This window comes from Sesamum indicum, linkage group LG2 (genome assembly GCF_000512975.1).
Source record: "Sesamum indicum cultivar Zhongzhi No. 13 linkage group LG2, S_indicum_v1.0, whole genome shotgun sequence".
Taxonomy (NCBI): Eukaryota; Viridiplantae; Streptophyta; class Magnoliopsida; order Lamiales; family Pedaliaceae; genus Sesamum; species Sesamum indicum.
This window is the reverse complement of record NC_026146.1, coordinates 10,379,525-10,397,157: the sequence shown is the minus strand read 5'-3', so window position 1 is coordinate 10,397,157 and position 17,633 is coordinate 10,379,525. Positions and strand designations below refer to the sequence as shown.

Here is a 17,633-nt window from a genome sequence, read left to right as displayed (position 1 = left end):
GCCAATTGCCATTTCCCAATAATCTTGCCCTACACCAACGAGTCTAGTTCAAATTGCGATTTATGATTGGTTCCAATTCTATAACTGTGGGACGTTATTTTATTTTAACTATAATAATAAATTATTTAATATTAATTATTAATATATAATTATTATTAATAATAAGATATAAATATTTAATATTGAAAACTACAATCGATTTAATTAAAAAAAATAATTTTATTATTTTTACTTTAAAAAAATAAAATAACATAAGCTTTCCCCTACAATAATTGTAGCAGTGGGAGCAATCTTGCAATTTATTTAATAGGATATGATCAAAGATATCATTAATAAATCAATTTATTTTATTCTAACTAAGTATTATACTTGTTGCCTTAAATTTGGAATATTAATATTACCCCTTGTGCAGGATTTATTTTTGTCTAGTGCCTCCAAATGAGAAATAACTAATTGGCAAGACCGAAAATTATAATTTGGGGAATTTATTAGTTGTCTTGTATTTAATTTAATGCAAATATTAATAATTTCTATAAATATTTATTTATACAAACTAATAAGTGACGCGGCACGTCCGCTATAGTTCTGTTTTCGTCCAATATTATAAATATGTGTGTATTTTTTACAATTTTTTTTTTTTTGTAATTTTCATGTATATATGTTTCCCATTAATATTATATCATTATTTTTATCACTATTTCTTCATAAATCTAATATTAATTTATTTGCTTACATATTTAATTGAAATAATAAAAATTAATTTTTAAATAATATATATATTTTGCTCGTTCATGGAACGTATAACAAATTACTAGTATATTTAACAGGATTCGAACTCAAAATTTCATATCCATAGAGTTAAAATCCGATCAACAACGTTTCTCAAGATTGATTGCGACCATATATCAAGTTGGTAATAATCAATTCAACATTTTGGGATTTCAGGCAACTCCAATTGAGCAGGTCACATGCATGCAGGCCTACACACATAAATACAGCAAAAAAAAGTCTGAAGATCCAAAATATCCATGTTTATAATTAGGGAAGAGTATTATTTTAATCCGTTAAGTATGCTTAATTTTAATTTTAGTCTGATAACTATGTCCATTTTTGTTTAGGTCCAGTAGCTTACGAAATTGCTTACATTTAGTTCTCTGACAGATTTTCGGACAATTTTACCCCTATGCAATTTTTGAAATATAGTTTTAGTCCATATGCACTCATAGGGGTAAAATTGTCCGAAAATCTGCCAGATGACTAAAAGTAAATAATTTCGTAAGTGACTGGACCTAAACAAAAATGGACGTAGTTATCGGACTAAAATTAAAATTAGACATATTTAACAGTCTAAAATAATACTTTTCCCTATATGTTGTCATCGTCATAGAGAATAATATTCATTTTTTTGAAATAAATAAATATATATATATATATATTATTTCTTTAAATACATCAAATATAGATAATTATATTGGTCGTGATTTAAGCTTTGGGGTTGCCGACACAACTATTGGTATCATTACAGTTTCAAAGGGACAAATTCAATTATTTAATGATTATTAGACAAAAAGTAATAGGATTGGTCATGACTCTTGTCCAATTGGATATGAAATAGACATTTCACTATATATTATGACCATTAGAAGAAAACTTATTATTACTTATAATTTTAATGATTATGATTAAATTCGTGATAAATAATTATTATTAATTAAGACTAAATAAAAATTAATAAAAAAATGTAATTATCCACGATAAAATATATTTTTGTCATGATTATAAGTCGTAACAAATATTTTTATCATAATTCTTAATCACGACAAATATTATAATCACATGTCACGGTATATATAGTATGTGATTATGCCTATATTTCCACCAAAATTGTGTGTTATTTATATATTTCCACAACAAAATAATCAATTCGATTGGAAATATACTAAGTGATAGGGATGTATCACATCTTTTAAGAAAAAAGACCTAAATAACTCTATCTCTTTTCTTTTTTTTTTTTTTTTGTTTTTTGAGTTATAAAGCGATACCTAAATAACTCTCTTACTGAGCTAAAATAATATAAATTTCACGCTTGATATAATATGATCGTCGTTGTCTAATGTGAACACTCAAGACGTATGTTAGTGTTCTTTAGGTTTTGAGATTCTCATAAGAATGCTTCAATAATATAGATTTTATAATCGACTTGGTACGATCATCATTGCAAAAAACATCCAATACATGTTGAGTTTTTCAACTTGACCCATAAGGTGTATAAAATTGATGGAGAATAAATCAGAGGTAAGCAATCGAAGCTTTTGACTCCAAAAACATGGCAAATCAAGCTAAAGATCTCTCATCTTGAATTTAACCAAAAGGTCCTTTCTTACAATGTTTTCGACGCCTATTTATACTGCACAATGCATTTAATTGTGGGTGGATGATACAAAAACTCAATTTACCCTGCAATCAATTGACTATACGTTAAGATGCATAGTGGACCGAGTTAGACTAACCCAACTCATAACCGGATTGAACCAGTAAAAAAATGGGCTCATTGAACCCAACACCGGCCCAGTCCAATCAATACCTGGGACCAGCCCAGCGGCTCAGGACCACCTGGTCCTAGATCGAGTTTTTTTTTTTTTTAATTTATTATATATTCTTAACTATTATCTTTTTATACATAAATTTCTGTGTGAATTAATTTACTATCTATTTAATTTAGGGAGGTAATGAAAAAAAATAGGGGTAAGTACCACAGTTATTTTTGTTCCATTAATACTAAATTATTTTGTAAGAGGATCGTTTTGTTACGTTTTATACTTTAAGGGGTAAATAAAATTTAGATATACTCTAAAGGTGTGAAATGTATTTAGCCCTTTAACAAAAGTGTGCAACTATATAAATATTTGGTCTTCCTTTCTATCGTCCTTATTTAAAATGTCAATTTTATTTTCGATGGCTTTTCCCTCCATCATTGTCACAAACAATTTGATTAGTTTCGATTTCAATCTCTATCATGGAATAGGCCAGCAAGATATTAGAAATCATATTCTATATTACACACAAATCTTACGATAAAAATGATCAATTCGTACTAAGCCAAAATGTTGAAAGGATCAGTATGGGTCGAGGACTCAATAAATGCAAAGGAAAGTATTAAATAAGAAAAAAACATAAAAACAATGGGATTGATTTCCTATTCTCAGACGTTCAAGCACTCAATAACAAACATAAAGTGATCAATTAAAAATTAAACAAAATTGCTAAAAATTAAATTTGAATTTACTTTTCACTTGTTTGTTCTTTCTCCAAAAGTTGGAATCCTTCTTACATTCACGCAAGACGAAGAAGACATGCTCCCCAATTGTATCTCCCCACCTCTATCAAAGGGACTATTTGATTGCTTGCTAGATATTTCGAACTCACTAGAGGTGATCAGAATAACTTCTAATTATCAAATAGAGAGATTGAGAAAACACTATTGATTAGCGCACTCAATTAAAGGTTTCAACCTCTTAAAATTAGGTGAAATATTGAAAGCATAAGTTTGTGCTTGTGTTATCCGTGAACTTGTAAGTCTGCGAGTACCATATGGGTACGGTTCTTTCTTCATAATTTTTCGCTCTTAGTCTAGGACATAAAAATTTTAATAGGCTCCCACTTTTTTCTGGACATTTATGTATAAACTCTAATAGTGTTCTCCCTTTATCAACATATATAGGAAACCCACTATCCTATTTGATCATCTGTTGTGGCCACAGTTTTTCAGGCAAACAACACACATCAAAGTATGTAGGAATTCACTATCTTCTCATGATGAGCGTGATGGATTATATCTTGGAACTCATTATTCTCCATACATGTTACGCTGAATTGGAACTACGATACTTATGATGATCATGTTAAAACACAGCCACATTTACCAAAACCAAGATATAGTCGTCCCTCTCAAGTTTTTAGGATTAAATCCTATACTTTTGCAATTTAAGAGTTCAAGTCGTACCGATAAAGCCCACGAGCTGCCATAAGACAACTCCTTGCGAGTCAATTTAGTCCGCCCGAGAACCCTTTGTCATTCACCCACTAAAAATGCTGCCATAAGACAACTCCTTGCGAGTCAATTTAGTTCGCTCGAGAACCCTTTGTCATTCACCCACTAAAAATGCATAAACATCAAACATCTGTCGCCAATGAAATTAAACTTGACACCCATCAAATGAATATATTGCTTAGTGTAAGTCTTTATAAAACTTTCAAGGTTCTATCTCGAAAGCTCTCGACTTAGAACATTTTAAACCAACCCTCCAAAATCAGTTTCACAGTAGTCACTATATACACGGCAAATTTTATTGATTATGAAAGACCTATGGGCTTTGCCCATAACATGCATAATAAGCAATGTAAGTAAAACACGACAAAAAATACCATACAAAATTTTTTTTTATCCATATAATTCGATATTACAACTAAAATAATCGTACTTATAAATTATATAATAATCAATCTAATTAACTTTTTGATCACCTATATTATCACATGCTACATTATTAAGGTGAATAATGAAAAAGACCAAATCATGGTTTCTTCACATAATGCAGGGTAGCTGATGTAAGCATATAATTCAGCAAGAATCTAGACAAAGTTAATTTTTCCCTATGGACAAGATCTTTTTCCTATGTGAAAATATTTATTATATATATCAATTTGAGAGGACAAACCCTCAGTTTCTTCTCTTTTTTAACTTTCTTTTTCCCCTTTTCTTGATAGCAAAACTTTTCTTTGTTATTAAATTCCTGCACTGTCAGGTGCCTGCATTGGGACCCTGCCATACATGCATATATAAGGAGGCATGGGCAATATTGTAGCACAGAGAAATGAAGTCTCTTTTACTAACTAAAATCCCAGGTTGTCAATTCTGTTTCCTGTCTTTTTTTTTTTTTCTTTTTTTTTGTCAGCTCTCCAGTGGAATTCAAAAGCAATTAATGCAGTTTGGTGAGGGGGTTTCTGATATGGAGGTGTTGGATGCATCAGAAATTCCACTGTGTATAGTAAATGCCTTTAAACCTGCAAAAACTTGTTTCCTTTTGCCCCCCTCCCCCCCCACCCCCATTCCCTTCTTGGACACCTGCAAAACAAATAATTATATTATCTGTGTAAAATGAAAAAAGTAGAAGAATTATATATATATATATATATATATTTCAAATAAAATGTGCCAAATTTTTGAGTGGTTCGCAAAATTCTCCTACATTTGGAGGTGGGATAATTACACTTTTGGTCTTCATAAATGTCACTAATTTGTTTTCAGTCCATACATATATTGAAATTCTATTTTAATTCTTTATTTTTTAATATTAACAGTTTTGTTCCTTAGGCCTAATTATGATCATTTTGCCCTTTCAAAGAAAATATATAGTCCAACTATCTTTTTTCTATGCTCATGATTAGGCCCAACATGCTTCAAAAAATAAAATTAATCCTCCATAAATTTATATATACCTTTTTTCACTGCCTTGTTCCCGGAGTATTCCAAGTTCTCGGTTTTACAGGACTTTCTCCGACCACATTCCTTGAAGATACCGAGGATTTGGAATACCTGGGAATAAGACGGTCAAAAAAATGTATGAATTTATGGAGGCTTAATTTTATTTTTAAAAACATGTTGGGCCTGATTATAAATATAGGAGAAAGATAGTTGGACTATATATATGTTTTCTTTGAAAGGGTAAAATATTATTAATTAGGTCTAAGGACCGCAACTGTAAATATTTTAAAAGTTGAAAGACTAAAACAGAACTTCAATATATTTAGGGATTGAAAACGAATTAATAATAATATATGAGGACCAAAACTGTATTATCCCTTTGAAAAATTTGTTCAAGTTCATTATTGTAGTAAAATTTTGAACTGTTACAACAGACAGCATCCACAACTATTTATACTAAAATTATAAATTTATCCTTGTAAAATAAAGTATTTGACCGGAATATAACATTAGGTCGTGCTTCAAGTTCGTTCCGAAATTTTGAGTGGTTTGTAGAATTCTCCTATGTTTGGAGGTTGTTCAAGTTTTTTGCTGCAATAGAATTTTGAACAGATACAATAGACAACAGCCCATCAACTGTTCCATACAAGATTTACTAGGAAAAAAAAATATGATTTTATACTAATGATAATTACTATAGTTAAAAGAAGAAAATTGTAATAAATACAAATTAAATATGACTTCGTAACGATTATTAGCCGTTATTTTTGCAAGTGTGGCCAAAATATTAGTCATGATCAAACTGTGACAAGTATTTTGACTATAACTAAATATCATGGGGAATATTGATTAACAGTGGTAAAAATTTAAATTTTGGAGTTGATTTTATTTATCCGTGATTAATAGTATTTATTTATTATGATTTTTAAGTCGTGGTCATTTACAATGTAGCGAAAACTCAATTTTCTTATAGTGATATTATAAATTTACCCTTTTGATTAAAAAAAAACATTTGACCAAAATGTAATATTAGATCATGCTCCAAGTCGGTTCCCTTGGACCGTGATTTAAATACTTGGTCACTTTCAACTATATACTATACAATATCTCATTGTTGGAACATATTCTTTAGTATCATCTTCAGCCCTTCATTTCTAGCACAAATTTGAGAATGAGAATTTCTCATGTTCTCCTACTTGTTGTTCTCCAGCTTCAGATCATTCTGATCATGATCAGCAGCAGCATAGGCTCAAAACCTGTGCAGGCAAAAGGGTTCTTCCTCCCTCCAACTCATCATGATCAGAACAATGAACCAAACATGCCTTCATCTGATCATAATCCTGCGGGCAACAAAAACTCAATTCAGCTGCGTTTCGCTCGGTACTCCTCCAGCAAGAACAGGTACGACGACAAGCGTTTCGTCCCGACCGGATCAAACCCTTTGCACAACAGGTAGAAGAGATGCATGCTGCAAGAACTTGCTAAATTCAGTTGGTTTCTGTGTTCTTGGGCGCTTTGCTTTGTGTTAACTATTTTTCATATATATTTTAGTGAATTTGTTCTTGCCCTTGTGGTTGTTGTTTTTATATATGTAGTGAATTATGGCCAGACGTCGATGATGATTTATGATCATTATTTTGAGGCCCTTATATATATAACATAAATATATATATGTATTGATCATCAAGAAGTGTTGGTCTATTAATTTTTATTGAAATAAACTTATTACGCGATTGTTCAGTTAAATAAATAATTTTTTCAGTTAGAATATCGTAACTATTATTACTTTCGTTATATGACCCATTGGATTCCAAAAATCAAATCAAGATTAAGTTTTCGCAAAAAGACGTCTAAATAATGGTATATATATAATTATCTTGATTTTATTTTATTATATTATATTATATTTTCTGATGGCACATATACATATATATAGAGAGAAAAATGCAATTTATCCCCTATTATATGAAAAATGAGCAAAAAATTCTTCATGAGAAAAAATAGCAAATCGTCCCCTGTGTTTTGAAAAATGAAGCAAATTATCTCCCTATAAATAATTTACACAGGGGATAATTTGATTCATATTCCAAAACATAAGAGGATAATTTAATCACATATTACACGTATAAATTGTATTTAACCTCATATATATATATATACACATATATAGACAAAAAAAAATAAAAAGTTGAATGATGATATGTAAGAGAAGTTAGTTTTGATTCGTTATTAATTAGGTGTTGATGGGACAATGGCATTGAATTTGTATGCATCAGCAGCAGAGAAAATTGAATTCAATTGTTTTAATTTTTTGTCTTTTTGCCCCAACCAAAAGTTAAAAAAAAAAAAAAAAAAATCTCCCATCTCATGCATGCAGATGAAGCACTCCTTTGTCCCACTTTTTCTCATAAATAGTCACTTTCAATTGCTATTTCCAGCCTTCTTCCACTTTGAGAAACTTCTCCTTTTTCTCACCTCACCCTCTCCATTCTCAACAATTATGTTTACATCCACAAATATATCATTTTTTATATATTATATATGCCACCTTATTAGAATAATGTGTATCATATATATAAATAATATCCATGTGATTTAAATGTTAGGGTACAATACAACGAGCTCTTCTAAAATTTGTCATAATTACAAATGCATCCTCTTATTTAAAAAATTACAAACAAATAGCCCTTAGAATACGTTCGTCTAACAAATATCTTCTACGAAGGGGCGGTCACTAGGGGATATTTATTAGACAATCATTAGTTCTATGAGGTATTTGTAATTTTTTAAATAACGAAAAGTATTTATAATTATAGCAACTTTTAGGGGAGCCTGTTGTAATTTACCATAAATTTTATTCCGATACTTTTCGTTTGATGCATATGTTTTTTTTTGTACTTAAAGAGATAAATGTAACATATATGTATATATATTGAGTGAGGTTAACATTATTTTTTTCTTGATAAATATAGAATTATTACATAAGAATGTTAAATTAGAGGTAAAATTAAAAATTGATGTTATTTTTTTGTTGCATAAGTGCCTTCTGTCCAAACCTTAACGAAATGGGCTCAGGTAAAAACTGTGAATTTTTGAAAGACCGTGAATATAATTTGAATTTTTTTTTAATTATAATTCAAATTTGTGAATAAAAATGATGATGAACACAATAATAGTTAAGATGGATTATGTATATAGTTGTGGATTGAAGCATGCAAATCTAGACAAACATCTGATGCTGACACCGTATCTTTGAGACAACATCTACGTAGACAGCTAGAGAGGTAGCCTCATCAATGTATTTTGACTGGTCGGATTATGACTCTTTACCAGCTGAAAAATTTTGTGGGCCCATGGCCAAGCACTGGAAATAAAAATATTATCGACTACAATTTTAATAGTTATAAATTAAAAATCGTGATAAATATTTTTTATTGACCACGATTATACAAATATAAATTTTTGATCAAGAAAAAGTTATTTGGCATGGCTAACAGTCATGATAAAAATATTTACCATACCTTTTAGCCACTCTCACAGATAACATGACCGACAACTGTTGTATGATCATGGTCAATGACTTTTTACTGTGATTATTTTTTTTTCACCATGATAATTAGCCATGACTAAATGTTGCTTTTTTTTTATAGTGACGTGTCTATCGAAAATTTTTAATTTAAATTGAATTCAGGTTTCAACTAATTATATGGTAATACAATGTACTTACAGTATGATTGATATATAATTTTAAAAAAAATAACAAATTATATAATAAGTGTATTATATTTATTTTGATTCGATGAAACATGATTTAAATAAAAAAAATTTCAAAAAGTATATGACGAGGAAAATGATTATGTTTAACATTACCCACCTGACCATGCCTACTTGTCTAAGCTCATCGTTAATCAATCATTGCTGCTCTGTTTTGCTTCGCCCTTTTTTACACATTTTTAAAATAGGAAAAAAAAAAAAGAAAGAATTCCAAATTTTAATATCTTACTTATCAGCCAAAGAAATTATTTTTTCTTGGTTATTGTCTATACGCATACACACATATTATATGTGATAAAATATTACCACATACGGAAATACAAAATCTTGTCCGATAGAGGATAACCCAACGATTTGAACTTAAAATTTTCTACGAAATAAAATCGTATGGTCTTATGATGGCAAGACAACGCAACGCAATGCACCCACGAATTCTCCTAGCTTAAACAAGGTGAAATTTTTTTACTAGATAAAGTGCAACACGTTCGAACCATTCATAACCTCATATGACCCTCATGTGATCCAACAACGGTCCAGAGTATCAGTATTGGATTAATTCCACTTTAGCTCATAAATGAAACTCAAGAGCAAGACTTGACTTGATTCTGTTTTGACAACCAAGATTTTCAGCGTCTCACACGCAAAAAATTTTAGTTCGAATCAGATTTAGCAGAATCAAACTTATCGTCAAGAATGTTTATCTATTACAGTTTCACCAAATAGCAATGTATATCAAGAAATGGTAGTAGCAAGCGACGTTTCCTAAAATAATCAATATCGAGAATTTCACAAAAGTCTTCACTTCCCACAACACCAATATATATATATATACATCTAAGTGATCATCAGCATGTATGTTTATTCATCTACACAACACAAGAACCAAAAGAACTTTTCATCACATGTGGAACAAGGACATGAATAAAAGAATGGTTTCTGCATATTGTTAGCTAAGGATTGAACAACAAGAATGATCTCAAATATCATGGCTTTAAAATTGCTCGATCTATTGTTGAAGGGAATAATGATTCTTACTTTGGATGCCGAGGGAGAGAAGGAGATTCACTCTTTAGCGGAGACGGGAAGTGCTCCGATATAGAATCCCACAAAGTTTTCTCGTCCTTCCTTTTCCTTCGATCCAAGAAAGCTGGTCTTGTAGGCGTTCCCCCCAGTTCAACCTTGCATGTTAACATTGCTACGATCTCAGACATCGGTGGCCTTTGATGGGCGTGAGGCTGAAGGCATAAGAAAGCTACATGGGTTGCCTGAAGAACATCCTTCTCGACAAATCCATTTTCTCGCATTTTGGGATCTATGAGATCAGTCAACATAGACCTCTCATATAGCTTCCAGGCCTTGTGCAAGATGCATAACGCGGATAAGTGAATTTTACTGGTTAATTAGGGAAAAAAAATGAAGAAGTTAATAGGAAGACAGGCATACATATTCAGGGAGGTATTGCATTTCTGAAGGTAATGTAAGGTCAGTATTTTTCCTGCTGCTGATAATTTCAAGAACCAAAACTCCAAAACTGTATATGTCGGCCTTTTCGGACAGTTCTCCTCTAATGGCATATTCTGGTGCAGTATAACCTCTGCAAAAATGAACTGTATAGATTCACGGCTACGACTATGGCCTAAACTCTATTTTTCTGGATGATTATTACAAATAAAACCACACATATATAAAAATTGAGCATCTCTAACATCTTTGTATAAAATTAGCAGTTAAGCATGCATGCTTCTGAGATTCGGAACATATAGCCGGTATTATATTAATTTGCGACTAAAAGACCAAACATAGCAGCATAACTTCTGTGTACATGCAAGAACTTGAAAAGAATAAGATACGACCTTATGAAGTTACGCAATTCTGCCTATTCTTTGATGATTCTTATTGAGTTGAAGCACAAAACCGGTGGGCTGTTATGTGAAGGTTGTCTACCATATTTACTTACATGGAGAGAACTTACAGGGTTCCAGCAAATTTAGTGCTGAGATAAGCCTGATCTTCAGGGAAAAACCTAGCCAGGCCAAAGTCTCCGATCCTAGGATGAAATTTGTCGTCCAGGAGAATGTTGCTTGCTTTGATATCCCTGTGAACAATTCTGACGTGTGAATCTTCGTGCAGATACTGCAACCCTCGAGCAATTCCAAGTATTATTTGGAACCGAGTGCTCCAGTTTAAGAATACATCGCTGTTCCCTGCATCGCATAGAATACGAACAAGGATCCTAGTTAGATGAAGTCATTTTTAGTTTGTCCTAGTTAAATTAAGTCCGCAATACCATAAATGATACGGTCTAAACTCCTATTCTTCATGTACTCATACACAAGTAGTCGTTGAGCTCCATCTGAGCAGCAACCTAGAAGGCGGACCAGATTCTTGTGCTGTATGCTTGTGATCATCTTCACCTCAGCAAGGAATTCGGGTTCTCCTTGCTGTGATTTATCAAGGGATAGTTTCTTTACCGCAACCAACCTTCCATCTTCTAGTTTCCCCTATTAAAAATGGAAGAAGAAATTTGACACTATAATGCAACTCCCCTGAGATATAGGAGAAAAATATTACAAAAAAAGGACTCCTGGAGTTCAAAATTTATATTGCATTTCCTGCATGCTGCAGTCAGATTTAGAATTGTCGATTCGCCCCTAAAGACCAAATCGCCAAGGGATGATTTGTAAAGTAAAAAATGACGGCTGAAGGTATTAATGTATGACTCCAGGCATTTTATGATCAGTCATGAGTTAATCGACGAATCTCAGAAACTCCGGACTCCTTAAGAAACGAAGATAAGTAAATGCTATATAAACATGTTTTGTGTGTTTACCAAGTAGACTGGCCCGAATCCACCCGTCCCGAGCAGATTGTTCTGCTTGAAATTCTTGGTCGCCTTCTTCAACGTCTGGAAGTTGAAATAGCTTATTGTATGAAAATTGGCATTCAGGACATCCTTTGTTACTGCAACACATCAAAATCAGGCCATGATGAGAGAACGCTTCAAGTAATTACTCTGTCGTTCTCTTACATGATAAAATTCACAACCTGGTCGCTTCATCGTTCGAGCAATGAGCATCTTCAGTTGTGCAGGTTTGATAACATCCCGGAAGAAAATTATCAGGATAAGCAGAATGAGGAATAAGATTATCCCCCCAAGTAAAAAGAACAGAGCTGGTGAAGGATGTTTGGCTGTGGAACTCTGCATATCAAGTGAAGCTGATGGAGCAATGGCTGCATTAACTTGGGATTTCAAACTACAATCTTTCCAACAACGAAGCACAGATCAAAAGGGTCACAAGAAAACTGAAGTTTGATCGTATCGCTATGTCCCGTTAGTTTCCCACTTCACCACTTAAACTACGCTGTTGTCAGTTGCAATTCAACAAACATCAAATATGGTTCTTTGAACTGGCATCAATGTGTAAAATTTCAGCAACAGAAGTTGAAGATAAAAGTCATTTGTATTTCTGGTTTCTTGGCCACAGTTTATCAAACAGTATGTAAACAATCTCCACAATTTGGATCCCTCAATATGTGGACAATCTTTGTCAACAGAACCAGAGCACCTTCAACAGCTAAAAGGGGATAATTGCGATTTTGGTTCTAAAACAAAGTCACTTATACAGTCAAACAATTTAAGGTTGCAGGTTTGGTCTCAAACTGTTATTAGTTTAGTCATTTTATTCCTTCCGTTAATAAAACCATCGGAGAAAAGTAGCCATTTTCCTTTCATTTTGTGTTTTTTTTCAAACTTCGATCTAATGCATCCGTTTCCCCCATTTTTCTTCAAGCTTCAAGAGAGAAAAAAGAATTTAAGCAACAAATTTTCTATATAATCTTAACAAAAACTTGTCAGTAATTTGTTTTGTGTATAATGCAATACGGGTGAATAGCAATTTATTCTCCTGTGATATTGAAAATGAGCACATTATCCCCTATAAAAAAAATGTAATAATTTACCACCTTTTACTTTTTAAAATAAAGCAATTTACCTCCTTATATAGGGAGGTAAATTGCTTTATTTTAAAAATCATATCGGGTATATTGTTGTATTTTAAAAAATATAAGGAGGTAAATCGCTATTTGTTTTTTCATAAGGGTGTAATTTGCTCATTTATAATATCACAAGGGGGTTGCTTACATTTTCCCCAATGCAATACCTATAACATATGTGTAACGCTAAAACCAACATTCATACTAAAAAATATACATCCTTAAATTAATTAACACCAACAAATTCAACATAAAATTCCAAACTCTCAAATTGTGTAGTTTATAATCTTAACTTTAACTTTTCTTTATTTATTTTGTCTTTCTTTTTCAATTTTTCGAATCTATAGATAAAATGAACATAATAAAGTCAATATTATAAATACAATAAAGTAAAAATGATAAAACCAATATTCCATTACACATATGTTGCAGGTATTGTGTTATACACAAACGGGTTATTGACAATATTTTGTTAAGTTATATAGAAAATTTGGTTGCTTAAAAATTCTATTTTCAAATTTGAAGAAAAATAGGAAAAATTGGTGCATGGAACCGAAGCTCAAAAGTCACCACAAAATGAAAGGAAAATGGCTATTTTTTCCCCGTTCAAATAAAACTTTCGTTAACTATAACAATTTAAAGACTAAAAACGCCAAAAATAACAACAGTTTGAGGACCAAAAGTGCAACTCAAATGATTTGAGGGCCAAAATTGTATTCATCACAGCTAAAAACGCTATCGATTCTTGAACCAATGATTTTCATAACTTCCCACAAAACCAAAACACATAAAGAACTAACGTAAAACAGAAAATGGCTACACAAAAAACAAAAAGAAACCCAAACCCTGTCAGAATCCATACCTTCAAGTGCTAAACGGGGCATATCTCTCATCAAAAACAGGCAAATACCCTCTTTCTTGCACACCTGCAGGCTGAAAACAGGCACTGCATGCACCCGAATCCACTCTGCGAAATTACAGCTTCTTGATTCCGTTCCTGCAACCTCTCTTTCTTGTGGAATTATGGCAACATGGTTATAATCGAAACTGGAATTCTTTGAACAATTCAAAACGTTGGCAAGTGGTTTCCAGTGAGATACTACGTAGTTATAAGACAGGGAGTAGGACACTACAGCCCTCCACATGTCTCCTGTTCGGACGGCTAGTTAATATCTCATAACATATGCATGCGGAATGAAATATTCAAACCCCAATTCAGCTGCCAGTGTCTGTACAACTATCGGGTTTAATGTAATATATTGTAAATGAATAAATTATATTTTAAAAAAAATTATGGAAAAGTAAATTATTTTATTTTAAAAAATATAAGGAATAAATTTTACTGTATTTTTAAAAATATAGAAATATAAATTACTATTTTTTTTCTATCATATGAAGGTAATTTACTCATTTGTAATATCATAAGAGACTGCTTGCATTATTTTCTACAACTATCATTACATACAAAAGAAAAAAAGGTTATTCCTTATAGTATAAATTATTATGATTTAAAAATCATAGTAAACGAATATTATTTATCATAATTAAATAAAATCGATGCGAAAATTTGAATTTAGTCACATTTAATTAATATTTACTTATGATTTTTTTCACAGTATCCAATATTTGTCATTAATTTTAGTTATAGCAAATATTTTGACCTCGCTTGTAGAAACAACCACTAATAACCGTTGCATCGCAATAATAAATTAGTATGCGCCATTATATTTTATTTTTGACCATGGTATTAAGACATATTTCTTCGAAGGTATAAGCAAGTTCCATAGTTTCAATGTAGGTGCAAAATTCTAATTTGAATTAATTATTTTTGAAAATATTCAAATTAAATTATATATACCAAAAATTAAAAAATTTAATATATATCCAAAAAATAATTATATAACAATTATGCAAATTTAATTTTTAGATTATATGCATATCGAATTTCACTTTTATATTTTAAAAAGTTACACATACACCCCCAAAAACATCAACATAAATACACAGTAGAAAAAAGATGATTTTCCACTATGGTTAATTACTATAACTAAAAGAAAAATCGTGGTAAATATAGATCAACCACAACTTTGCAGCGGCCATTAGCCGTTGTTTTTGCAGATGTGGTCAAAACATTAGTCATAGCAAATATTTTGACTATCGCTAAAAACCATAGTGAATATTGTTTAGTCGTAGTAAAAATTTTAATTTTTAACATACCTTTCCCAAAAAAATTTAAATTTTCACTTTAATTTTTTGTTTAACCGTGGTTAATAGTATTGATTTACCATGATTTTTAAGCCGTGATTATTTATAATGTAGCGAAAACTCAATTTTTTTTGTAGTGACACAAACTAGTCCTTTTTTATATTGTCAGGGTGGTTCTGTAATTATGAAAAAGATAAAAATAATTTGTATAAATAATCTATGAATCAAGAGGTATAAATATAATTATCCCAAAGATTTATCATATCATTATAGATCCCCTTAAAAAAATATCAAAATTACACCTTTTCCCAAAGAATTACATTTGAATTGTCCTAAAAATGTGAAACTATATTTTTCACCCAAAAAAAAATAGAAATTACATTTAAAATAATTTCAAAAAATAATAATATTAATTGGAAAAAAAGTAAAATACATGAATTTAAGATTTTTCCAATTTGAGGTCATAATAATTAGGTAAATGCGGCGTTTGTTGGGAAAAAATTAATAATTGGCTGCCCCTAATATTTTCCTAATAATTAACCATAATATCGTTCGTTCTGATTTAGTGGTTAATTCGAATACTATTATATTTATAAAGTGAGTTTTAAATACTTATAATACCTTTTTGGGGGAAAAAATTTGTCCTATAATTTTGGTCTGAATTTATTTTTGGTCCATTATTTTTGGTAATATTAGATTTAGTTCTTTATTTATAAATTTTGCATAGATTTGGTCCTTTACCATAATTTATGACTCTTTTACCCTTTTGATGATCAAAGCTAATAGTCCATCCTAATAGTTGAAGTGTAATATATATAAATATTTTTTCAATAACCCTAAATTCTTATACTATTCTAGGCGAGCATTAACTACGAGATGTAAAATGAATGGATATAGATGGACTAAAATTGCTCATGAAAAGTTGTGTAGGGGTAAAATTGTTCGAAATTGAATCAAATGACTAAAATTAAGTAATTTGAAAAATTACTAGACTAAAATTAAAATAAACAAATTTAAAAAACTAAAATTAATAGCAGATAGTCTCAACGGACTAAACAAATATTTTTCCCTACTTTGGTAAATGTCAACTTGCATCCATATTTCTTTATTTAATTGGATAGCAATTTCTTGTTTTTAATTGGATTACAAGATAAATAAGACATATTCAGTGAAATTTATTTAAAAGATTCTATAAATTTTTATATATCATATAATTTAATTTTTGAATTTATAAGATATTAATTTTCTTTTTAAAATAAGCTTTTGAAAACAAAGATTTACAAAATGTTAGTAACAACGGCTTTATAATTAAAGTGGCCAAACTTTTAGAATTTGATTGAAACAATAATTAAATTAGAAATTTCATACTTCTTATTAAAAAAAATAATATTCTAAGATTTGAGAAGCTCTTCTTCAAAGGATTTTACCAAATACTTTAGATTATTTTATGATAATTCAAACATCATATATGTAGTCCGACAAAATCATTGTTCCATGATAAAGGGTGCAAAAAAGTCAAGTTTATGCACAAACAATTCTGTGATATTATAAATAAATAAATTATCTTATTTTAAAAAAATAGTAATTTACTGTTTTTTTAAAATTAATAATTTATTCTTTTTTTTTTAAATAAAGAAATTTTTACCTTCTTAGATTGGAACGTAAATTATTTTATTTTAATAAGCACAAAAGGAGGGTATTTTTTTTTTAAAATAGAAAGGTGATTTGCTCATTTATAATGTTAAATAAAAAATTTGGATCGCTATGAATTTTGTCGTTATAATCATTTTCAATATGATTATTCTATTGTGATTATAATTAGTATTTTTTTAGGGTAAATTGCATAATACCCCTGTATTTTTAAAATTTAGTTAAAAATTTCTTGTGTTAAAAAAAATAAAGAAAAACCCCCTAGATTTTATAAAATACAGCAAAAAAAACCCCTCTAAGTTAGAAATTAATGGAGAGTGTGTGACACTAGGCTATTGTGAGAGTGGACCTCATTTTTTTTTTTACTTTTTTAAAATTATTTTAAGTGTATAATATCCACTTTGCCCATTTCTTTCATATTTAAATATATTTTAAATTAATTTATTTATATTATTATTTTATTTAAATATACTTCATTAATTTAAATTATTTATTGAGTCCAATATATTACAATAAATTATATCTA

The 17,633-nt window shown here is 30.2% G+C and overlaps 1 protein-coding gene across 1 annotated transcript; it reads right to left on the bottom strand.

Moving 5' to 3' along the window:
- On the bottom strand, window positions 10,070-14,267 carry LOC105155899 (putative receptor-like protein kinase At4g00960). The gene is made up of 7 exons (XM_011071883.2): window positions 14,115-14,267; window positions 12,305-12,490; window positions 12,090-12,220; window positions 11,547-11,760; window positions 11,232-11,463; window positions 10,703-10,853; window positions 10,070-10,614 (listed from the first exon to the last, which is right to left on the bottom strand). Exons 1-7 carry the CDS (start codon window positions 14,143-14,145, stop codon window positions 10,291-10,293), a joined length of 1,269 nt encoding a protein of 422 aa, XP_011070185.2. The 5' UTR covers window positions 14,146-14,267; the 3' UTR covers window positions 10,070-10,290.

Coding starts and splice junctions, on each gene's coding strand:
- LOC105155899 (XM_011071883.2), bottom strand. CDS start 14,145: ATGAGAGATATGCCCCGTTTAGCACTTGAAG. Junction 12,221..12,304: donor TCGAACGATGAAGCGACCAG/GTTGTGAATTTT, acceptor GATGTGTTGCAG/TAACAAAGGATGTCCTGAAT. Junction 11,464..11,546: donor TTTAGACCGTATCATTTATG/GTATTGCGGACT, acceptor TATGCGATGCAG/GGAACAGCGATGTATTCTTA.